The sequence below is a fragment of the Cebus imitator genome, unplaced genomic scaffold (assembly GCF_001604975.1).
Source record: "Cebus imitator isolate Cc_AM_T3 unplaced genomic scaffold, Cebus_imitator-1.0 Scaffold156, whole genome shotgun sequence".
NCBI lineage: Eukaryota > Metazoa > Chordata > Mammalia > Primates > Cebidae > Cebus > Cebus imitator.
Genome location: NW_016107471.1, coordinates 314915 through 340419, shown reverse-complemented (window position 1 = coordinate 340419; position 25505 = coordinate 314915). Strand labels below are relative to the sequence as shown.

The 25505-nt window shown below is 37.0% G+C and overlaps 1 protein-coding gene across 13 annotated transcripts in view; it reads left to right on the top strand.

The window, feature by feature from the left end:
- The window catches only part of PPP1R12A (protein phosphatase 1 regulatory subunit 12A), a 158904-nt gene that overhangs the window by 65332 nt on the left and 68067 nt on the right, over positions 1-25505 (top strand). For all 13 annotated transcript variants that reach the window (XM_017543461.2, XM_017543462.2, XM_017543468.2 and 10 more), the window contains exon 3: positions 14857-14975. In XM_017543461.2, the coding sequence (XP_017398950.1) occupies positions 14857-14975 (119 nt within the window). The remainder of the gene's footprint in view (positions 1-14856; positions 14976-25505) is intronic.

Genomic DNA, 25505 nt, shown 5'->3' with positions numbered 1-25505 from the left:
GGCTCACCGCAACCTCCGCCTCCTGGGTTCAGGCAATTCTCCTGCCTCAGCCTCCTGAGCAACTGGGACTCTAGGCACATGCCACCATGCCCAGCTAATGTTTTGTATTTTTAGTAGAGACGGGGTTTCACCATGTTGACCAGGATGGTCTTGATCTCTTGACTCGTGATCCACCCGCCTCGGCCTCCCAAAGTGCTGGGATTACAGGCGTGAGCCACCACTCCCGGCCCTATATACTTGTTTTTTAACTAATGAGTTTCTTTGCTATCTACCCTCAGTAGGGACTAATTTTTTTTTTCTAATTTAAGTAATACTAGGAGCTCATGCATTTGAACATATTGATGTGTTTCAGTCCATTGCAGCTATTATCCTTATCAGTTAGCAATTTGAACCATCTTTGGTCATTGAGAGTCTCTTCAAATTGGCTTCCTAAGACCTTGGGACATGACCAGATTAAGTAGTCTTTAAAAGCTTCCTGACTTTCTGGTATTGCAAGATTTTCCAGACTAATCTTTTACATTCCTGCCCAAGGCCTGGAGTCCTCATTTCTCTAAGAAACCCAGTTCCTTAGGATGGCTGAGAATGCTCATTGCTACTGGGGTTGGTCATTGTTTTCAAGTCCCAATCAGCACCAAAGTGTTTTTTCTTTAACCTCTTCTATCCTGTATCACTGTCTTTCCTGTCGTTCATTGCTGGGAAGTACAGGATTAAAGTAACAGATAATTACTAATTTGCTTCATTGTGTATTACACATACATTACACTGAGTCTAATAATACCACCACCACCACCAGTATGATTACTGAAAACATTCAAAGTTTTGTTTTTGAGGGTTTGTTTTGTTGGCATTTCTTTTTGTCTTTAGTGTATTCAACTTGGAATATACCACCAGGTTTCTGTGTGTTGAATTCACTTGAGAGTTTACTTTTAAAAGTTTTAATTTTGTTTCACAGTTTATGTAAAATACTACTTCCAATGGCAGTACCTGCTCTGCCACCCTATTTCATCCCATACCCTATAGGTATCCATTTAAAAAAATAACTTCTAGTTTGCTAATAAAAGTATTATTTTTATTGAAATATTAACCTCCCTTTTTGTAATAAATGGTAGAATATCACACACATATTTCTTCACTTAACAGTCTATTCTGGAGATAACTGTTGAGTGGAGTATACAGATACCCATCATTGTTCTTTTCAGTTGTAGTACTCCACTGTGTAGTATGTCATTATAGCTTATCATTTATTCAGTGTGTCCCTCTTGATTGACCAATGAGTGTTGGTTAATTGACTATAATTTTAGTTTTAAGTTGTCCCTTTTTTTCATATTTTTGCAAGTTATAGGAATTTTTATGTTTATCTGTAAAATATTTTATATATGAATAAGAAAACTTAAATGATTCCTTTAACATTTTGATTACAGGTGTAATTATTTGGATATAATCTTTAATGTTATTTAGTTTTGTCACCATATTTCTTTTTTAGGCTTCCACTGCAAATATTTAAGGAATGCTTTTATCTTGAATATCTTTAGTGTTCAATTTTCAAATATAAGAGGGAAATTAGCCCTATATTAGCCTAGCATTATATGGCTTCATAGAACATGGAGTAGACTATTAATGGGTACACTTAATATGTTTTTCTTCTTGTTTTGAGTAATTTTAAAGACATTCCTGTGAAGATTTCATATCTTGTTACAAAATGCTCATAGGTTTTTGTTCATTCGTTTGTTTGAGACAGGGTCTTGCTCTGCCGCCCAGGCTGGTGTGCAGTGGGATGATCATAACACATTGCAGCCTGGACTTCATGGGCTTAAGCAATCCTCCTGCCTCGGCAGGAGTAGCTAGGATTGTAGGCTTACACCACTGCTCCTGGCTAATTTTTTTATTTTTATTTTTGTAGAGACAGAGTCTTGCTATGTTTCCCAGGGTGGTCTCAAACTCCTGGCCTCAAGTCATTCTTCTGCTTCAGCCTCCTGAAGTGTTGGGATTATAGGAATCAGCTACCAGGCCTGGCCCGGTGACATTTTCAGTATGGAAAAAACTTCATTATCTTTATCACTTGATGATTAAAGAATTAGCTATTGAAGGATATAACTTTGGACTATGTGTGGCGACTTATTTATGGCTTGACTTTTCTTCTTCATTGTAGCCTTTATTTTATCTTGCATCAGAATCCTAAGATTTCTTTTGACTCAACTTCAAAATATATCTAGTGTCTGTTTTTCATTACCTTTTTCATTTCTCTTTGACCCTGGGCACTGTTGTTTTTCACTGGAATTATTGCATTTGCCTCCTTGTAGGCGTAGATCATCTTTCGTACATCTATTGTTTTCCACAATAGCCGAAATGATCGTTTTAAATTATTTTAGTTGAGTAACATGACAGTTTTATTGAAAGCCTATCAGTGGATTTATGCTGTGGGTAGAAGCCAGAGTTCTGGTGGCCTACAAAGGTGTGCTTTGGTGCCCTGTCACCTCTCTGACTCCATCCTCCACTGTTTTCCAGGCTCTGTCCTATTCCTAGAGTGGTCCCTTGGCTGAGCCTTTAAACAAACTAGGCGTCTTGCTTCATGCCTTTGCATCTCCTGGTCCCTCTATGTGGGATTCAGTAATGTTGTTATTTTTGGTGCTTCGAAAACAGAAATTTCAAGAATTGCAGAAATTCTTGCCAAATCTAGAAAATAAACCTTACCTCCTCCCAGCAAGAAATATTATAGTATAGTAGTTAAGAGCTCAGGGTTGGGAATCAGGCAACTCTGTTTAAATCTTAATTCTGTTAAGTAATTGTTGAGTAATTGTTAAGTAATTGTTGTCAACTTCTCTAAGCCTCTGTTTCTTCATAAAATGGAAATACTAATACTTGTACCTAATTTATTTATAAGATTATTATGAAGATTAAATGAGATCAGGGGTATAAGACATTTGGCAGAATATGTGGCAAACATTTCTATTCAGTAAATATTAGCAGAATTCGTTGTTATTGTTTATAATATTTTTGGTCACAACTTTTTAGGGGAAAATAGGTAAGGTCTTGGTTTTCCTGGATTATTTAACAAAGGGAACAGTCATTTTATCTTTCGGTTTTAGGGCAAACTTATTTAGAAGAAAGGAGCAGAGGAATGAAGTAGTAATTTGTCATATTTTCATTCATATGTTGTTATGTGGACCATAGGAAAGGTGGCAAATCCATGAATTTCATTTTTATTATCTATTTCTTGTCAAGAATACGTTATTAGTTTAAAGCATATCATGTCTTTTGATTAGAAGTCTTGGAGAAATTAAGATCTTAGGAAAATATTAAAAGTTTGTTTCAGATATTTATATCCTCGTATAATAATAATGAAGCATATTTGCTAAAAGTTGTAGATGTTCTCATATACATTCTTATTCAGTTTTTCATGGAAATTTATGGGAATGTTCACTGTTACTCCTATTTCACAATCAGAACTGGACTCTCATTCTTGAGACTTAAATTCTGGTGATATTTTTTTCATTATATCATAACTGATAGTAGCATTGGGCACTGTGAGATTTGAAAATGACTGCAACATAGATCCTCATCTTTAGGCTTATAGCTAGATACACATGAAGTCAATTAACTCTAATACTTGATAAACTAAATGGACCAGTGTACAAGGAACTCTGAGGAAGAAGTGCTTAATTCTGTCTAGGCCAATTAAAGAAAGATTCTAGAGGAGGTAACATTAGTTTATTTTAAATGATTTGTGTAATTTTTGCCTCTGGGTGTTGGGAGCTGCCTGAGTAAAGTCATGTTATTTGTGAGTGAGAAATAATATATGATAAAGTTCTTTTAACTGGCTACCACTGTATTTACATTTACCATTTCTGTGTTAAAACTTACTGACTGATATCCGTATGCCTAAACATTGCAGCTAATAGGCCACTAAGTGCACTTGCCAACCTACCAAACATTATTTGTATGTGTTTTTTGCCTGTTAATGCCTGTTACTTGCAAACAAACAAAACCAGAATATTGTTGCTAACATAACAAAGTTGAATACTTTGGAAAGACTCAATGGCAGTGCTCTAAAAGAATGATTGCTGTTTAATTAGATATGGGTGAGACAACTGAAAAACTGAAAGAAAAAAAATCTAAAAAGATTGTATACTCAAATTGCCTTACTGTTGACATCAGGTTTTTGGTTCACTTTAAAAGACAGTTTGAAGTCGTAGATAACACATTACAGATATCACTTATGCCAGAAAGACAGCATGGATTTATAGTCATGAAGACATCCAAAGAAGTAGACTAGTCCTCACTAAAGGATAGATAAATATACATTTATGTCTTCTGTGATTAAATAAATACATTATTTACATATATGTGTTATAATTTATGATTGCCTGTCTTAATCAGTCTTTTTGGTTAACCAAGCAAATAACTGGTTCTGATTTCATTAAGCAGAAGGGCCTCTTTGGAGCTATAATTTTTTGGAGAGAAAGCGTTAGTGGAATATGGAGAGAGTAGCAGATAAGACTGGGGAAGTGAGCTGCAGTTACAGTGTAAAGGATTTGTGTGCCATGCTGAGTTTGTCCTTTGGTGGTGATGCAGTTTACGGAAGATGACCTTTCAGTCTGTTTTTTTGGAAGATTCTTGACAGATTAGAGAGATTGGGCAAGAAAACTAGGGCAGTGGTGCTGGGATTGGAAGTAGAGTGGGTCTGAAAGAAATTTGGAGAATATAATTGATTAAGTCTTGGTGTGATTTACTGGATCTAAGTACTAAGGTAGGAAGAAAAATCAAAGGTGGTAGTGATGACAATAGCTAACATTTACCAAAGTGCTTACTCTGTGTGTGTGTGTGTGTGTGTGTGTGTGTGTGTGTGTGTTACCATTTTAAGTCCTTTAAATAACATAATTTCAGTCATCCTAACAGGCACATAAAAAAGTGTACTACTCCTACCTACAGGCCCTTATGCATAAACCTCCAAAACTGCAAAAAATGAAAACGTAAATTGTGTGGTGTAGACACATTTGGCAACAGATCATGACCTGAACTGATGGGAGGCTATTTGTAGTCTTTATCTTACCTAACTGTAAATGATTTTTTGCAGAAATATTTTTGTGTTTAGTTATGGAGTGCTGCCCCAGACCTGGTGGGAGTGTTACATAATCCATAATATTATCTTTCTAAAATATGAAAAACTTTTATTTTTCTGTTGCTGGTGGAAATGAAAATTAGATCAGCCATTGTGGAAAGTAGTTCGGTGATTTCTCAAAGAACTTAAAACAATTACCATTTTACCCAGCAATCCCATTATTGGTTATATACCCAAAGAAAAATAAATTTCTACCATAAAGATACATGCACATGTATGTTCATGGCAGAACTATTCACAGTAACAAAGACATGGAATTTTCTGTTTTTTTCCCAGATCTCTTAGGATAAAAAAAATATAAACAATTTTGAAATTTAGTTTTGGGTGAGAGATAATAGACCTGTATTAATAATTTTTACTTGGCTGGGCACAACGGCTCACACCTATAACCTCTTGAGAGGCCAAAGTAGGAGGATCGCGTGGGGCCAAGAGTTATAGACCAGCCTGGGCAATGTAGCTACCCCATCTCTACCAACAACAACAAAATTAGCTGGGCTTGGTGGTTCATGCCAGTAGGCCTAGTTACTTGAGAGGCTGAGATGGGAGGATCGTTTGAGCCCAGAAGTTTGGGGTTGCAGTAAACTATGATTGCACCTGTGCACTCCAGCATAAGCAACAGAATGAGACCCTGTCTCTAAAAAAAAAAAAAAAAAAAAAAAAAATCTTATTTTATAGATGAAGAGACTGAGTCGTAGAAAGAAATCACACAAAATAAGTGGCAGAGCTAGGGTTTGAACCTAGACAGACTGATGATGCTACACTATTCTGCCTCCCTTTCTAGCCTTTGTCATTGGGAAAATTATGCTGTTAAACTTATTAAAGGATCTAAATAGCAGAATTAGGGAAAGCTGAAGAGGGAGACAGTATAGTAGAATTTAATTTAGATTGGTCTAATTCGAGCTTTCAATGGAAAAAGTACAGTAGGAAGTCAGAAATATTTAGGATATATTTATAATGCACATACTGGATTTCATCAGATCTAAGATGCCATTGTTGTAACATCATAAATCCTGATTTGAGAAATTAAATAAAATTATGGTGCAGTATTTATTTTTATCATGTAAGTTTTTTTTTTTTTTCTTTCCCACACAGTATTACTCTCTGTGCTGCTTAGAGTATTGCAACACTGCTTGCTTTGGAATTTTCTTCTGCATCTCTGATAGGCACTCTGCAAGCTTTGATGTTGACACTTTCTTGGTCTTACCATAAAGTATCAACAAAAAGTTTTCAGGCAACATCCAGAAGAAATTTTATATAGCAGTTAAGGTCAACAAATATAGTTCCAACAACGCACATAACTCAACAATATAAATAGCTGTGACTGATGTCCCATGTGGATAATAATGACAACCCAGTCATGTCTGCCACCTGGCCACCATCAGTTATGTAAAGTCAGTGATTAGAAGATTTCAGTGATATTAAAATGCATAGGAAGCGTGCACCATATTAAACAATGAATAGTACTTTTGCCTCTGAGAATTGGAAGTTGCAGTAATAAAGTAAAATACTAGGGCATGTAAGTGGTTTTAATAAACAAATACATGGTTTTTAAGAGTTAATACATGATTGAAGAAGTTTAGAATCAATTCTCTGGGGAAAAATAGAAAGAAAGATTCTATGGTATTTTCTGTGTTTAAGAGTTACTTTATGAAGAAAATGTAAATACTTCCCCTGATTTTGAATTTGTGTTTTATAAATGACAATCTAGGTGCCACATTTCACAAAGAGATTAATTTCTCTCATAAGTGTTGGCCTGGTCTTTGTTATTGGTAAAATTAATTATACTATATGCTGAGTACAACTAAAAACTCTGAATATGATATGTAAAACACAACTCTGAAAGGCGGAGAGAATAAGGCAGAGGAGCTAGGGATCTCAGGACCCAAATAATGACATAGTGATAGTTCCCTGCCTTTTCTTGTAGCCTCATATATCCCACAGTTAGAGCCGAAGAAGTTGATAATTCAGAAGTGCAATGGCCACAGACAAAAAAAGCTCCAACAAAAGACCAGTCTTTTAAATACTAGTAGAGGGACACCATAGCAAGACAGAAAACTTTTTGAGAATAACCATTCTACTTCAACCAAACACCACAGAAAAAAATCTTTGTCACACCTATACCAGCAAAGGCCAATTAGGGATCCTAGATTTCCATCCTCACTAAGCTGTAATGAGACACTCTAACACCTCCACTGAAATTGTGTCAGATTAGGCCAGCTACAGAATTTCTGTAGAATGGTTCACTAGCCCTTCCCCCCACTTGCAGTGTTACTAGAGACCATGTGGGAAGCCAAAACTTGTACTTTTATTTGGGAGTAAAGAGGAGCTTTTGCCCCTGCTGAGTGGCATCGGAGGAGTCCTACTGAAGAATGAATACTTTCACCACTTCTTTTTCATTGTTTTTGTTTGTTTGTTTGTTTTTTATTGTACTTTAGGTTCTGGGGTACATGTGCAGATCATGCAGGATTGTTGCATAGGTACACACATGGCAAGGTGGTTTGCTGCCTCCATCCCCCCATCACCTATATCTGGCATTTCTCCCCATGTTATCCCTCCCCAACCTTCCCACCCCCACTGCCCCTCCCTTAGCCCCCACAACAGACCCCAATATGTTATGCTCCCCAGACGGTGCTGATGTGTTCTCATTGTTCAACACTCACCTATGAGCAAGAACATGTGGTATTTGGTTTTCTGTTCTTGTGTCAGTTTGTGGAGAATGATGGTTTCCAGATTCATCCATGTCCCTACAAAGGACATGAACTCATCGTTTTTTATGGATGCCTAGTATCCATGGTGTATATGTGAAAGCATTTCTCTACCCACGTACCCCCAACCCTGGCACCCTTCCAGCACCCAGAGGTATTAGTGGAGACTGCATGTGAGCAGTAGCTTCTCAGCCAGAAACTTGTCAGAGTCATAGTGGAGAGTCAGAACTCCCACCCAGTCCAGGAAAATCAGGAAACTGCCCCATCTCTAGTGTAAATGGAGGACAAGTGGGGAAACTGAACATCTACCCCCACCTTGCAGAAATGAGATGGCACCTCCCTACCTTCATCTGCTGAAGCAGGATCAAACAAAGCCAACTAACACAAAGATTTAAGTAATATCTAGAGTCTTCTAATTACCAAAGTGTGCAAATTTTAATTGAAATTGTCTGGCTGTGGTGACTCACTTTATTTAGGTAATCCTAGTACTTTGGGAGGCCAGGGTTGGGGGATCATCTGAGTCTAGGAGTTTGAGACCAGACTGGGCAACATGGTGAAACCACATCTTACCAAAAAAAAAAAAATTAGGCATGATGGCACATGCCTGTAATCTCAGCTCCTCGGGAGACTTAGGTGGGAGGATCAGCCACTGCACCACTCCAGCCTGGGCAACAGAGTGAGACCCTGTCTCAAAAAAAAAAAAAAAAAAAAAAAAAAAAATGTCATACCAGGAACCCAGAATATCTCAAATTGAATGTAAAAAGATAATTAATAGAGGAACACCAGGATAACAGATATTAAAATTATCTGATAAAGATTGTAAAGCCAGCTATCTTAAAATACTTCAACAAGCAGTTGTGAGCATGCCTGAGACAAATGAAAAAATAGAAAGTCTTGGCAAAAAAATAGTCTGCAAAGAAATAAATAGAAGATATAAAGAACCAAATGGAAATTTTAGAGCTGAAAAATTCAGTAACTAAATTAAAAACTCCAATGGATAATAGGCCCAACAGCAGAATGGAGGAAATAGAAGAGTTAATCAGTAAACTGATAGAAAAATGGAAATTGCCAAATCTGAACAGCAGAAAGAAAACAGGCTAAAAATGAATAGAGAACAAAGAGTGAGTATCTATGACATCAGATCTTTCGGAAGAAGTCAAGAAAGAGGACGTGACTGGAAAAGTATTCAAAGAAATGATCACTGAAAACTTTTCCCAAATTTGGCAAAAGACATAAACCTACAGATTCAAGAAACCTAGCACATTTCTAACAGGGAAACCAAACCAGTCCATACCAAGACATATCATATACAGACTTTTGAAAATTAAAGATTAAACAATCTTGAAAGAAATGAGAAAGAAACTACACCAGAGAGGGGATACATGGTTTGAATGACACCAGATTTCTCAGAAATCAAGGAGGCCATCTGTCACATTTGTTAAGTACTGATAGAAAAGAACTATTATTTTTAAGAAAACTTTCAAAGATCTCAGGTCAGAACTTTTGTTTGGATCCATAATGTTACACGGTATCTTTCATTGGGGTATAGGACTTTCACAAGAAAGTGGAAAAGTGCATTTCCACTAATGACTCATAAGATTATTTACTGTTGTGCATTTTGTTGCTCAGAGACTTGCCAATGAATATAGTATTTATTTCTGAAGTTAAGAGTGTAATGTTCTACTTAATCTTCGAATAGCTCAGATAGCTTAGTTTTCATAATTTATCTCTCCTAGGATGCCTTTGAGAAATTTATTCAGATTATCAAGAAGCATAACTATTACATTGCTATTTTGCCAACTTTGATTTTTGAAACTTTGTATATTGGTTAAAATAACGTTTTGATACTAGTTTTCCTACAATAATGTATTAGTCCAGTCTCACACTGCTATAAAGAACTACCTGAGACTGGGTAATTTATGAAGAAAGAGGTTTCATTGACTCACAGTTCCACAGGCTGTGCAGGAAGCATGGCAAGGGATGCCACTGGAAACTTAGAATTATGGTAGAAGGCAAAGGGGAAATGAGCACATCTTCACATGGCCAGCAAGAAGAGAGAAAGAGCAAAGAGGGGAGATGCTACACACTTTCAAACAGCCATATCTTGTAAGAACTGTAGCACAAGACAGCACTAAGAGGATGTTGCTAAACCATTAGAAACCACCCCTCATGATCTAGTCACCTCCCATCAGACTCCACCTGCAACATTGAGAATTGTAATTCAATATGAGATTTGGTTGGGGACATAGAGCGAAACCATGTCAACTGAATAAGAAACTATACATTAAATTTGGACACTAAATATATTTAGCTCTTGCCGATAAAGTTGCTTTCTTTGTCTCTCTTCACTAAGTTCTCTTTAGCTTCTAATATAAAGACGGAGTTTTTCTTAAAAGATCAAAATTTTTAAATGAGCTATTTCCTTTTCTTACTCACTTCTGTAGTTTGGTTTTTGACAAAACTAAGAAGATAATGGAAACTATCAAAATTTGTCTTCCAAAGTCAGTTAACACAGAATCTCACCTGCCTATCTAATAAACCATACTCACATTGCAGCCAATAGCTTTGTTAACAGCTTTACACCTTTGGTTAGATTTTTCCAATTAGCACATACACAAATAATTTTGTAAAAATCCATTTGGATCATGTCTTGATTTGGAAGCTTACTCATTTATGTATCTAAAATTATCAGATCAGAGTTGCTAGAGTATTATAAACTCAAACCTGTCAGATTACCATTTTTTGTTGCTACAATTGGTTAAGAATTTCATGGTTGGGCCCGGCAGCTCATACCTGTAATCCTAGCGCTTTGAGAGGCCAAGATAGGAGGATTGCGTAATGCCAGGAGTTTGGGACCAACCTGGGCAACATAGGTAGACTCCATCCTAATTTTTTTTTTTTTTTTTTAATTTAGCTGACTGTGGTAGTATGTGCCTCTATTCCTAGCAACTGGGGAGGCTGAGGCAGTTAGGATGGCTTGAGCCTAAGAGTTCAGGGTTACAGTGAACTATGATTGCGCCACTGCGCTCCAGCTTGGGCAACAGAATGAGACTGTCTTTTCAAAAATAAAGATAAAAAAAGAATTTCATCCTATACTAGGTGGCATCTCTTATGTTGACTACTTTTGAATTGCTTAAGGAAATTACAATCTATTGTTAAGAAAATACAGGCTTGATTTTTTTTTTACCCTGAAGCGCTCAGTAGAACTGTTCATTTGAAAAGTAGCCCAACTTCTAACTTTCAGTTTGGAACTCCTACATGAAATTTGTTTTTTGTTTTTTTTTTTTTTTTTTTTCAAGGAATCTTAGAATAAGCATGGCGTGTTTTTCCCCAATTAACAGTCCCACAAATAGCTTCTAATACCTCAGCTTTTGTTCTGAAGGAAATCTAGCTGTCTGTTTTCAGTATCTCCAGGGTCTCTCAAAGTGAAATTCTGATATTCCAGATAGCCTGTGTTTTGTTTCACATTATCTTAAACATTGCTTTCCTGTTTTTTTTGTTTTTTTTTTTTTTCTTTCTTTGAAACAAAGTCTAGCCCTGTCACTCAGGCTGGAGTGCAGTGGCACAATCTCAGCTCACTGCAACCTCCACCCTCTGGGTTCAAGCAATTCTCCCGTCTCAGCCTCCAAGCACCTGGGATGACAGGCACACGCCATCACACCCAGCTGATTTTTTTGTATTTTTTTTTAGTAGAGATGGGGTTTTGCTTTCTTGGCCAGGCTGGTCTTGAACTTCCGACCTCAGGTGATCTGCCCACCTCGGCCTCCCAAAGTTGAAACATTGCTTATTAAATGTGATCATTTTGCATATGATAACAGATAATACTTTTATTTTTAACTCATTCAAACTTTACATTGCCCTGTAAAACTGTTTTATAAATTAGACTTAAATTGTTTAAGTTTCGTGTGTGTATGTGTGTGTGTGTGTGTGTGTGTGTGTATAATGTATAACTAAATAATATATAACTAAAATGTATTATTCTCAACTATATCTTTGAATGTCATACAAGCATCAACAGGCAGAGGTGGGAACTGAACTCGAAGTCTGCAGAGCATAAAAAAGTTTCTGCTTTTCTTCACCCATCCAACCTTTGAATTTCTTTGAGATTATTCATGGTAGATAAGAATTAATCTACCATAGGATTAATTAATCGTGGGATTTTTTTTTTTTTTTCCAATGTGCCTTTGTAACATTTACATTTGCAAGTGATAGGTCCAGAGTGTAGGAGAAGTTTGTGAATTGTGTGTATGCGTGTGTGTGTGTGTATGTGTGTGTGTACACACATACACACACACACACACACACACACACACACACACACATATACGTATATATGTACATGCGCACATACCTAAACTTTTGGCTCAAGGATTGTTTTGGGCTCTGCATGCTGCCAACAGTTTTGGTACTTTGTTAGTTTCTCTTAATATCCTTCCTATTTATATAAATTGTGTTTTGTCTGTATTTGGCTTTGACCTGGTATTTCCTTGAAACTCTGCTTCCCGTAGTTCAAGCACTACACCTATTCTGAGATACTCCTTTCATTCTCAGTCTCTGTATCCTTTGAACAATTTCTGGTACCCAAGCAGAATAGATGTATTTTTATGTAAATATCCCTAGTTGTTTGGAATTTTGCCTAGGAGAATAATTACATACTCTCTCTGAGCATAGCACAATAAGACTACTATATCTTACCTTTTTCCTTTAGATTCATTTATTTATTTGTAGTCTATAAGGAAATATTCTTGTTTAGTTTTATATACATTTTTAAAACTATGAAAACAGAAAAAATAACCTCAAGTGTAACTTCTGTTTGTAGAATTTCCATAAAGATCATAAAACTTTTATAACATATTTTTAAGTATAAAACATGAAACTACAAAATGATACAGTAGTCATTTTTGTGATCTGATACACATGTCCAGAACAAACTTACTACAGAAAACTTGGTTAACACATAAAGCAACCAATGTAAATCTCTCTTCCTCTATCTCTTAGAGGTAACCACTGTTAGAGGGGGTGTATGAGTGTGTATAAAGTATATAGAGATTGATCAGTTATTTCATTTACTCTGAGGAAAATGAACTGGGCCTCCATCTAGCTATACATACTTCCTATCACAAGACTTCATTGATTTTGTTCTTTTTTACCAACAGCATATTGCCCTTCTATTCTCTTTTGTTAGTACCTACATTATTATCAGAGAATCCTTTTCTGCCTTTACTAAATCCATTTTTCCTTTTAATCCTAGACACCACCTAATTCTGTTACATGACCTACCACAGCTTTACATTTATTTGTGTATTTAATCTGACTCTCTTACTAGATTGTAAACTTTTTGAAGGAAAGGTGTGTGTTTCTTTTTGCTTATCATTATATTCCTGGTATGTAGCATAGTGCCAGATGCATACCAGACACTCCATAAATATTGATTGAATTAATGAAGACAATTGAAATACTAGCAAAGAATGTAAATAAGCAGTTCACAAAAGGAGAAATACAAATGCCAGTAAATATATCTAAATATTTTCAGTCTCGTGTGTAATCAGAAAATATAAATTAAAGCTATGACAACATGTTTAGCTCCATGATGTTGGTAAAATTTTAAAAGATGGTTTGTTTCAACTGTCAATTAAGTGCACATCTATTAAGAGAATAGTATTAAATGAAGGTATGAACCAGACATACTGTGGAATATTTTTCAGGTGTTAGAAGAGTTACATTATACTTCGTTTATAATAATCTCATTAATGTGTGCTTTACAAAACGAACTCCAAAAGTGATGATGTATGTATGTTTACACACATGTACATTTATGGCAGAGGTACTGGAAAGAGCTTTGCCCTACTGTTGTTAGTGGTTATCTCTGGGAAAAGGAACATAATAGTAGGAGAGGTATAAAGGAGTTCTTTTTTCCCTCTGTAGATGTGTACTTTTTTTTTTTTTTGCTCTTTTATAATGAGAATATTTTTATATGGTCTAAATATGAATGAATTAAATTGGTTAGGAACATAAAGAAAAAGGCCCATTCTTTGCATATGGAAAAATAAAACCAGGGATACCCAAATAATATGGTTTAATCTAGAACTACAAGTAGTGCTATATTTTTGGAGCCTAAAGTGATACAGGCAGGAAGAAGGAGGAGGCTAACAAAGAAGACGAGGCCAGGTCAGTGAGGGCCATATATTATCTTTACTCCTAGCATGGTGGAGCCATTCAAAAATTTTTTTAAGTTAGGAATTGACTTGGGTAATAGATGGTTACGTGGTTCACTAGATGACTCTGGGAGATGTGCTGTTGACATGGTTAAAGAGATTAATAACTTTTTTGTATCTGAATCCCTTTGGCAGGTTTGATAAAGCCTATAGATACTTTCTTAGAATTGTGTTTTGGATGCATAAATTAAAATATAGAGTACACAGAAGCCAGTTATATTGGAATGCACTTATCAAAATATTTTAAAAATATGTTTGTAGTGTAATTGTTTATCTGCTTCTTAAGTAAAATATTAAATAAAAAGACAATGATAGGTTTAATAACTAATTTAAAAATAGTGAAGCAATAATTTAATATATCTGTGTTAATTGATTTTTTTTTTAATGAAACTTGTGAATTTTATTGAACCTCAGCTTAAGAACTCTTGCTTGTAGGATGAGATTGGGAGCACAGAAATCAGTAAGGAAACCAGTCCATATGGAGATAATGAAAAGTCTTCAGTGGAGGTGGATCCTATGAGACTTTCTAATTATTATTAAAAATTAGCATTTTTATGAAAGACTTTCTAATTATTAAAAATTAACATTTTTATATTGGTAAAGCAAGGTGCATACATTATTAAAAAATTAGGAAATATAAATTAAAAAAAAATTTAAAACATGCTCTGTGCTGGTTTTTTAAAATTTAAATAATGTGTATACTGTCCTTGATTTTTTTATTACTGCTTTACATAGGAACTTTCCTCATTGGTTATGCATTTAGTTTTATTTCAATGATAATATCTTTTGCTTAACTGTTTTCCCTTTGGTTTTACAGGTTTTTGATTGGTCAGGGAGCACATGTTGGGGCTGTCAATAGTGAAGGAGACACACCCTTAGATATTGCAGAGGAGGAGGCGATGGAAGAGCTACTTCAAAATGAAGTTAATCGGCAAGGTAAAATGAAAAGCAACCTAAATGGAAAAAATGTTTTAGAAAGAATATACTTTTCCAGCAAAAAAAAAAAAATTGTTGACATTGAAGGACAATCATAATTGAATGAAAAAAATGAATTCAGCTTGCAAAACAATAGTACAGTAAGATTCTGTTTTCTAAAATATACTGACTGTTCTCAACTCTATCTTTTAAGTATTTTTAAAGTTAAAAGAAGTGTCACAAGCAGCAGGATTAGGCATAAAATTATATGGAAGCAGAAGTTTTGGAGCAAATAAAGCAGGCAAAGGGGACATAAAAAGTGCACAGTGTAGATGTGGCATGTTGCAGTTAAATAGTGTGGTCAAGAAGGCCTCATTGATAAGGGGTCATTTAAGCCGAGATGTGAATGCTGTGAGGGAATGAGTCATCTTGATGTGGGGAAAGAGCATTCCAGACAGAGAGAGAGCAACGAGTTCAAGAATGGGAGAGTGCCTTGCATATGCAGAGAAGCAGCAAGTAAACCAGCATGACTGGATAGGCAGAGCAAAGGAAGAGGTAGGTAGGAGATGAGGAGAAGTAGCAGGAGACCAAATCACAGAAGGCCTTGTGAGCTATTGGAAAGACTCTGGCTTTTAACCTGAGTGAAATAGAAAGCCAGTGGAGGGATTGAGGCAGAGGATTGACATGACTTAATATACTTTTAGAAAAGATCTCTCTGACTTTTGTTGAAAATAGATTATAGGAAGGCAAAGACAGAAGTAAGATACCGGTTAGGAAATAATTGCTGTAATTCAGGTAAAATAAGGTGATTTATTTTTGACTGGTAGTAAAGTGATGAGAAGAGGTTGGATTATGCATATATTTTGAAGGCTTGGCCAAGAGAATTATTGAGTATTAGATACAAAGTGTGAAAAAGAGAAGATTCTGAGATTTTTGGTTTGAACAAATGGATGGATACAGTTTCTGTTTGAGATGTGAATATTATAAGAAGAGTAGGTTTTATACAGAAAGATCAGGGCTTCATTTTCAGCATGTTAAATTTGTTTTGCCTGTTAGATATCCAAACTATTGAATATGTGAGTCTGGAATTATAAAATGGATATATAAATTTGGGAGGTATTTATAGATAGGAGTGATTGCTAATGGTACAGAGTTCATTCTCCTAAGAGTGAGGAGTATTCTAAAGTTGATGATGATGATGGTTACACCACTCCTCAAATTCACTAAAAATACCATTGAATTCTACACTTTAAATGCTATAGGAATTATATCCTAATAACGCTCTATGTATGTATATATATGTATGTAAATGTAAAATATGATCCAGGAACTCCTCTTCTAGAAATATACCCAAAAGAATTTTTTTTTCTTTTTTTTTTTGAGGCGAGAGTTTTGCTCTGTCATCCAGGCTGGAGTGCAGTGGTGCAATCTGGGTTCACTGCAACCTCTGCCTCCCGTGTTCAAGCTATTCTCCTTGCCTCAGCCTCCTGAGTAGCTGGGATTACAGGTGCCCGCCACTACATCTGGCTAATATTTTTTATTTTTAATAGAGATGGGGTTTCACCATGTTGGCCAGGCTGGCCTCCAACTCTTGACCTCAGGTGATCAGCCTGCCTCGGTCTCCCAAAGTGCTGGGATTACAAGCGTGAGCCACCACTCCTGGCCTACCCAAAAGAATTTAAAATAACTCTTTGAAGAGATATTTGTACAGACATGGGTGTACAAATTATTCATATTAGCCAAAAGGTGAAAGCAAGCATAATGTCCATTCATGGATGAATAAGTAAACAAAATGTGGAATGTACATACAGTGAAATATTATTCAGACTTAGGAAGGAAAGAAATCCAACATATGCTACGACATGTGGGACTTTATGCTAACCGACATAAGCCAATGGCCAACAACAACAACAACAAAAAACGGATGAATCTATGTATATGAGATACCTAGAGTAGTCAGATTTGTAGAGAAAATAGAATGATGATTGCCAGGGGCTGGTATACGGGGAGAAAAGACAGTTGTTTAATGGGCAGAGTTTTACTTTTGCGAGATGGAAAGAGCCCTGTGGTTGCATTACCCAGTAGTCTGAATGTACTTAACACTACTGAACTGTACAGTTAAAAATAGTTAAGACCTGTAATCCCAGCTAAGCAGGTGAGGATGGCTTTAGCCTAGGAGTTCGAGGCTGCAGTGAGCTGTGATCACGTCACTACGTTCCAGCCTGGGTGACAGAGTGAGACCCTTTTTCAAAACAAAACAAAAAAAAAGGTTAAGATGGTAAATTTTATTTTATGTTTATTTTACTACAATTTAAAAAAATTATGTGTCTATGTGTGGTTACTTCTTCAGTACCTTTGGGCAACACACACACACACACACACACACACAAATTGCTGCATGTGATTTTTGTTATATTTCATTATCTTTAGGCAGTGATCAGACATATTATTAGAGCTGTGTTTTACTAAGGTCAAATGATAGAGGAATGGTATGAAAAATTGATGTAGAGGGCTGACTGCTGCTGAAATGTGGTTCATCAAAAAATAGAAACTAGGGATTAGAAAGGAATAGAAGGCAAATACATTTCTTGAAAGGAGACTTTTTTATTCCTTGGGGTTAGGAAAATTCGTGATGACTGTGGGTTTGTTTTGTTTTGTTTTGTTTTAGTTTGTTTTGAGACAGACTAGAGTGCAGTGACATGATCATGGCTCACTACAGCCTCAACCTCCCAGGCCCAAGCGATCCTCCCACCTCAGCCTCCTGAGGAGCTGGGACTATAGGCACATGGCACCACACATGGCTGTTTTTTGTATTTTTAGTAGAGATGCGGTTTCACCTTGTTGGTCAGGCTGGTCTTGACCTCCTGAACTCAAGCAATCCACCTCCCTTGGCCTCCCAAAGTCCCGGGATTACAGGCATAGTGACTGCATCTAGCCAACTGTGGATTTGTTTTTTAAAAAAACTATCTTAAGCACTAAAACTGAGAAAAACCTAAAATAGAATTGAGGTGTTATAAAAAGTGATTGAAGGTAACTAGAGCCCAGGAAAAACAAGACATGCAGTAGAAAAGTGGTTATAAACTGGAGCCTGAATAAGCACACAGAAGAGCTTTTAACCGCCATGTTCTAGACAAGCATTTTAGAGTCATGGGATCTTCTAGAGGTGAGTAAACTAAAGAATAGGTATAAAGCATCACAAGGTAGCAAGAAGAACTTACCTGCCCATTTTGCTCTGATGAGTGCTCAGACAGCTCAGATCACAGTTTCCTGTCAAACAATGGTAATTCTTTAAAACAAACATTTAAGGCTCCTATTTTTTATCTGATGTTAGCAATTGTTATGAACTAGAAAAGGTGTGGAGTTGTACTGAAAGTTTCTTGCATTGGGTTTCCTTCTACATAAGGGAAACTTAGCAAAACTGTAAGCAGGGCTGATTAAAAAGGATTCATTCAATATTGATTAGTGTGCTAGCAGATACTCTATGTGCTGGGTGTTAATTTAAAAAGCAAGACAGTCCTTAAGGATTTCACAGTCTAGCAGAAGTGGCAAATAACGAGAGCTTCACAATACAGTGTGCTATGTAATAAAATATGTAGGAACAGAATGTGGGAGAATAGAAAAAGCTATAGTGAGGAAATGTTTCAGAGTGATGACCTTTAGAAGGAGCTTTCTTGGCAAAGAAGGGAACTGATGTACAGAAAAGGCAGGGTATCAAAATGTGCAAAGAAAAGGAATTGGAAGGCCAAGCACAGTGGCTCATGCCTATAATTCCTGTGCTTTGGGAGGCTGAGGCTAGAGGCTTGCTTGAGGCCAGGAATACAAGGTTACTGTGAGCTACGATCGCATCACTGCACTCCAGCCTGGGCAACAGATTGAGACCCTGTTTCTTTAAAAAAAAAAAAAAAAATTGGAGATGTACATAGCATATGTAGACTGGAAAATATACATTCATTGGGACTGGAATGGAGATGCTAAGTCAGGGCGGGATTTGTAGGAGGTAAGGCCTGAAAAGATAGAATGGAGCCAGATGGTGAAGGAAATCTATTTCGTTGGCATTGGACAGATGTAACAAAGATCTCTAAGCAATGAATTAATCTGGTTGGATTTGGTTTTTAGTATAAAGCTTATGGCAACTTGGAGGATGAAAATAGAATGTAGGATATATGATGACATGCATTCCTTGAAGGTTTTCAAATTAGTCCAGGTGGAAGATGATAAGAGCCAAAACCTGTTACATTTGAAATGAAGAACAAGGCTGTCTTGAGGAAATATTGAAGTAAAACTAGAACAGTTTGGTGAAAAATTGAATGTGGATATGAAGGAAAAATTAAGGCTAACTCACTAAAGTTTCCATTTGAAGAAGTGATGATTAGATGAATTCATGTGGGAAAGTATGAGATGAGACAAACATGCTGAGGAACTACATGAGTATATGTTGAGTTTATAGTACTAAAAGACATCTAGGTGACAGTGGTTGGTACATTGTTAGAGCTTAGGATATATAAAGTTGTGAAAAGTAAACCTAGGAGAACCATAAGGAGGGGGAATTCTGGGAACTAGTAGATGAGATGACCCTGGAGATGAAAAGCTAAGTGCTAACAGTAATAGTAGTAGTAATGATAGTGCTAACTGTTATTAAATGGCTATTACATTAGGCATTGAGCAAAGAGCTTCACATGCATTTCTTCATTTCATCCTCATAGGAATTCTGTTACCCCATTTCTAGATGAGAAAATTGAGGCTTAGTGATTTACCCAAGATCATACAGGTAGGAAGTGGTAGTACTGTAGGACAGATTTGTCCTAAACAATATGAAAGATATCTTGAGCCCACAGTCTGTACCACTGTACCATACTGCATTTTATTTAAAATGTCTCCTAGAAAATACTTCATGATGTTCATTTGATACATATAATGGGAATGCATAAATTTATATAGCATATCTTAATTCCAAAGAAACAAAAGTATAGGGGCATCTCTAACAGATTTCAATAATTTTAAAAAAAGCAACCTAAGTTTATCTCTAGTTGTATCAGTCCATTCTCATGGACTAATGACTAATGAGGAGGCCTCAGGAAACTTACAGTCATGCAATCATGACGGAAGGGAAAGCATTCTTAGGGAAGTCCATTCTCATGGACTAACACAACTAGAGATATATTTAGGGTGCTTTTTTATAATTAAGCTGCTATGAAGAAATGCCCAAGACTTGGTAATTTGTAAAGGGAAAAGATTTAATTGACTTATAGTTTCACAGGGCTGGGGAGGCCTCAGGAAACTTACAATCAGGCAATCGTGACAGAAGGGAAAGCAGACATCCTTCTTCACATGGTAGCAGGAGAGAGAAGTACTGAGCAAAAATTGAAAAGCGCCTTATAAAACCAGCAGATCTCATGACAACTCACTCACTATCACAAGAACAGCAGCACTGGTGGTAACTGCCTCCATGATTGAGTTACCTCCCATGGAGTCCTTCCCATGACTTGTGGGGATTGCGGAAACTACAATTCGAGATTTGTGTGGGAACACAGCCAAATCATGTCATTCTATTCCTGGCCCCTTCCAAAACTCACGCCCTCACTTTTCAAAACACAATCATGTCTTCCCAACAGTCCCTCAAAGTCTTAACTCATTCCAACATTAATCCAAAAGTTCGAGTTCAAAGTCTCACCTGATACAAGGCAAATTCCTTCTACCTGTGAGCATGTAAAATTAAGAGCAAGTTAGTTACTTCCTAGATACAGTGGATGTACAGGCATTGGGTAAATATGCATGTTCCAAATGGGAGAAATTGACCAAAACAAGGGACTACAGGCCCTAGGCAAATCTGAAATCCAGTAGGGTCATTATTAAACATTAAAGTTCCAAAATGATTTCCTTTGATTTCATGTCTCACATCCAGGTCATGCTTATACAAGAGGTGGGTTCCCACAGGCTTGGACAGCTCTGCTCCTGTAGCTTTGCAGGGTACAGCCCCACTCCTGGCTCCTTTCATGGGCTGATATTGAGTGTCTGTGGCTATTCTAGGCACACAGTGCAAGCTGTTGGTGGATCTATCTCTGGAGGATGGTGGCCCTCTTCTCACAGCTCCATGAGCAGTATCCCAGTGGAGACTCTGTATGGGGGCTCTGAACTCACCTATCCCTTCCTCAATGCCCCAGCAGAAGTTCTCCATGAGGGCTCTGCCTCTGCAGCAGACTTCTGCTTGGACATTCAGGCCTTTTCATGCAACCTGTGAAATCTGGGCGGAGGGTCCCAAACCTCAGTTCTTGACTTCTACATACCCATAGGCCCAATACCACATGGAAATCACAAAGGCTTGGGGCTTACAACCTCTGAAGCAATGACCTGAGCTGTATGTTGGCCCTATTTAGCCATGGGTGGAGTAGCTGAGACACAGGGCACCAAGTCCCAAGGCTGCACACAGCAGGGGGGGCCGTGGACCTGACCCATTAAACCATTTTTCCCTCTCAGGCCTCCAGGCCTGTGATGGGAAGGGCTGCCATGAAAGTCTCAGACATGACCTGGGGACATTTTTCCCATTGTCTTGGCAATTAACATTTGGCTCCTTATTACTTAGGCAGATTTCCGCAGCCACTTGAATTTCTCCCCAGAAATTTTTTTTTCTGTCACATCAGGCTGCAAAGTTTTCAACCTTTTATGCTCTGCTTCCTTTTGAACACTTTGCTGCTTAGAAATTTCTTCTGTCAGATACCCTAAATTACCTCCCTCAAGTTCAGAGTTCCACAGATATCTAGGGCCGGGGCAAAATGCCACTAGGCTCTTTGCCAAAGCATAACCAGAGTGACCTTTGCTTTAGTTTTCAACAAGTTTCTAATCTCCATCTGAGAACACCTCAGCCTGGACTTCATTGTTTATATCACTATCAGCATTTTGGTCAAAACCATTCAATAAGTCTCTAGGAAGTTTCAAACTTTCCTACGTCTTCCTTCTTCCTCTGCACCCTCTAAACTGTTCCAATCTCTGCCTGTTACCCAGTTCCAAAATTGTTCTTCATTTTTAGGTATCTTTACAACAGTGCCCCACTACCCAGCACCAAATTAGTGTGTTAGTCCATTGTCATGTTGCTATGAGGAAGTACCTGAGAGTGGGTTATTTATAAAGGAAAGAGGTTTAATTGACTCACAGTTCCACATGGCTGGGGAGTTCTTAGGAAATTTACAATCATGGTGGAAGAGGAAGTACAATCATAGCGGAAGGAGAAGCAGACACGTTCTTCTTCACAGGGTGGCTGGAGAGAGAAATGCTGAACAAAGAGGCCAAAGCCCCTTAAACCATAAGATGTCCTGAGAACTCGCTCACTATCACAAGAACATTAGCATGGGGGTAACCACCCTTATGATTCAGTTACCTCCCACTGTGGGGAACTGTTACCCAGTTCCAAAATTGCTTCCACATTTTTGGGTATCTTTCAACAGTACCCCACTACTGAGTACCAAATTACTATGTTAGTCTGTTCTCATGCTGCTATGAAGAAGTACCCTAGTATCCTTCCCACCACACATGGGGATTATGGGAACTACAATTCAAGATGAAATTTGAGAGAGAACACAGCCAAACCATATCACTAGTGGTAACATTTCTCAAATTGGCTAGTTAGTCAAAACACTGAAAGTAGAAAGCAAGTCTCCTAACATATAGTACAATTAGATGGGTTTCTTCTTTTTTTTTTTTTTCATTTTTTGATGAACTAAGCAGGGTCAACATACTCTAATTGGGAGTATTTTAATAATTTAAGAACAAAAGAAAGATTTTTCTTTTCTAATTTAATTTTCTTAAGCACAAGGAATTGCCCTTCACATTACCTTTAAACTTAGATTGTTTTTTATATGAATCAGATATGAGCACCATTTGGAAGCTAAAGAAGGTAACTGGCTTATCATTAGATAAAGATAGCATGAAATTAGATAAATACAGAAGAAGTAGGTATTTTTTTACTCAAAGTTCAAAGGAAACAGAATAGTAAAAGACAATAAAAATCAGAATGTTTAAGATTATAATGACAGGAGTGATAAAAATAATAAAAAAAGTTGCTTGTTTTAAAAGACAGTAAGAGAATAGCACATTCAAAAAGCAAATCTGAGACAAATCACTTAATACAAGGTTATTAATATTAGTCATATCTTAAAGTGGGCTGATTATCTTTTGAAATTTTTGATATACGTGAAACTGCTTTACTATAGAAATGGTGGCTACTGACGTTTATAAAAATTATAATAGGTTTTATTCATTACATATATAGTTTATACAATTTTGTTTTTATAAGTTCTATTTGGAAAATCTTACTGCAAGTTTCTTTCATATGCAGTAATGAGATTTTACAATCTCTAGTTTGAAGATGACTTTTCCACTTGTGTAATCTTAGAGTTTTAAAAGTATTTCTGAATTATTGTCTGCTTTATAAAGGCTTAGCTTCAGTTGAGTATTGAGCAGTTTAGTTGTCTTGAAAAAAATGGTAGTGTACTAATAAGCAGGCAAAATAAAGATACAGTTAAGGTAGAGGATAGTAGTTTGCATGATAGCACAGACCATGATGTACTTGGGGACCTATGTGGAGGTCTAGATGGTTAGAATACTAGACAGTGGTAGAGGAAAAAGACTATAGATGGAGTTAAAAATGTATTGAGACCAAGTCATAAAAGGCATTGTCTTCTATACTAAAGAGCTTGAGCTTTGTCTTACAGGAGCAGCCATTGACAAATTTTATGTAGAGAAATGACATCATATTTAATTTTTTCCAGTTCAGCAGTAGATTGGGAAATGAATTGGAAGGGACTAAAGACTGAAGAGTTAAGGGCCAGTAGTAGTAGTCAAAGTGTGAGACATAAGCTATGAACTAAGATAGCAATAGGAGCCATTTAGAAGACGGTGTAGAGGGGGCAACCCCAAATCTGGTAACTGACAGGCTGGCATGTTAGTCAGGCTTCTCCAAAGAGACAGAACATGTAGGGTGTATGTAAGGGAATTCATTAGGAGGAACTGACACACAATCACAACAAAGTCCCACAATTGGTCGCCTGCAAACCAGAGAAGCTGGTAATGTGGCTGGCTCAAAGCCAGTAGTGTGTCTCGGTCCAAGTCCAAAGAGTTAGAAGCTGGGAAACTGACACTGCAGTCAGGCCTGACGGCCTCACAAGGGGCCACTGGTGCAAGTTCCAGAATCCAAAAGTTGAAGAACCTGTAGTCTGATATCCAAAAGCAGGAGGGAAAAAGTATCCTCCTCCTGAAGGGAGAGAGCAAGCAGAGAGGGCAAATCCTCTTTCTTCAGCCCATTTCTCCCAGCCAATTGGATTGTGCCTGCCCACATTGAGGATAGGTCTTCCTCTCCTAGGCCACTGACTCCCATGTCCGTCTCCTCTAGAAACACCCTCAAATGCACCTAGAGACAGTGCTTCACCAGCCATCTAGGCATCTCTCAATCCAGTTAAGTTGACACCTAAAATTAACAATCACAGATGGGGTGAGAGAAAGGCAAAGGGGGAAATTCAGATGATTTTCAGGTTGCTAGGTAAGTGAGGGCACTTAGTGTAGGAAAACGAGACAGGCAGCAAATAGAAAGTTTGGGAAAAATTAGGTTAAGATTGTAGCATTGAGTTTGAGGTGCCTATGGCATATTATTTTATTATATTATTTCCTGAGTTCTCTCTTCTACGGGCTTAGATATTCAACTAATTGCTTGATATCGCTGACTACATATTTGTTAGGATCTTAAACTTCATATTTCCGAAATTAAAACTATAATTTTTTCAGTTGCTCAGACTGAAAACCTCTGATTGAGTCTTGACCTCTCTTTTCCTTCTGTATCCAAAATAAGGGCAAATTCTGTTGGTATGCCTTGAAAAACCCAGAATTCAACCACCTTACTGTTTTCACTTGCTACCACCCTTGTTCAAGTTGCCGTCATTGCTTGCCTAGATTATTGCAGTAGCCTTCAAGTTGGTATCTCAATATCTACTCAACTTTTTTCATCTTAAGTGATCCTCTTAAATCAGATCATGTCACCATGTTTGTTGTCCTTATTACTATATAGAGACCCTGTTATTCTAAACAGAACCTTCCTAGCGGGCCCCAACTTTAGAGCCTACTAGTACTTCCCCCTGCCTGGAATGTTCTCCTAGTAGTATGGGTGTCATTCACTTTGGTTCTTGCTGTAGTGTCATCAAAGAAGCTGTTTTTTACCAACTCTAACACCCCTTCTTAAGACCCTTTCTGTCCCCCTTTTCTGGCTTTATTTTACTTCACAAATGAATCATCTTCTGCCATATAATAAGTTCGCTTCTATACCTGTAGCACCTAATGATGTACTTGGTAAAATAGTAGGCATTCAGTACATATTCAGTGAATGAATGGATGAATGAAAAAATCTTGATCAAACAGTTATATATATGGATATGGATTATGGCAGAATCTTAGCTGAGGAAATGTATATGTGTTTTATGTGTTTGTATTTTTGTTTTTTGTTTGTTCATTCCTTGTTCATTTAGTGAACATTTACTGATCTCCCTGTACTTTGCTTTTTTTTTTTTTTTT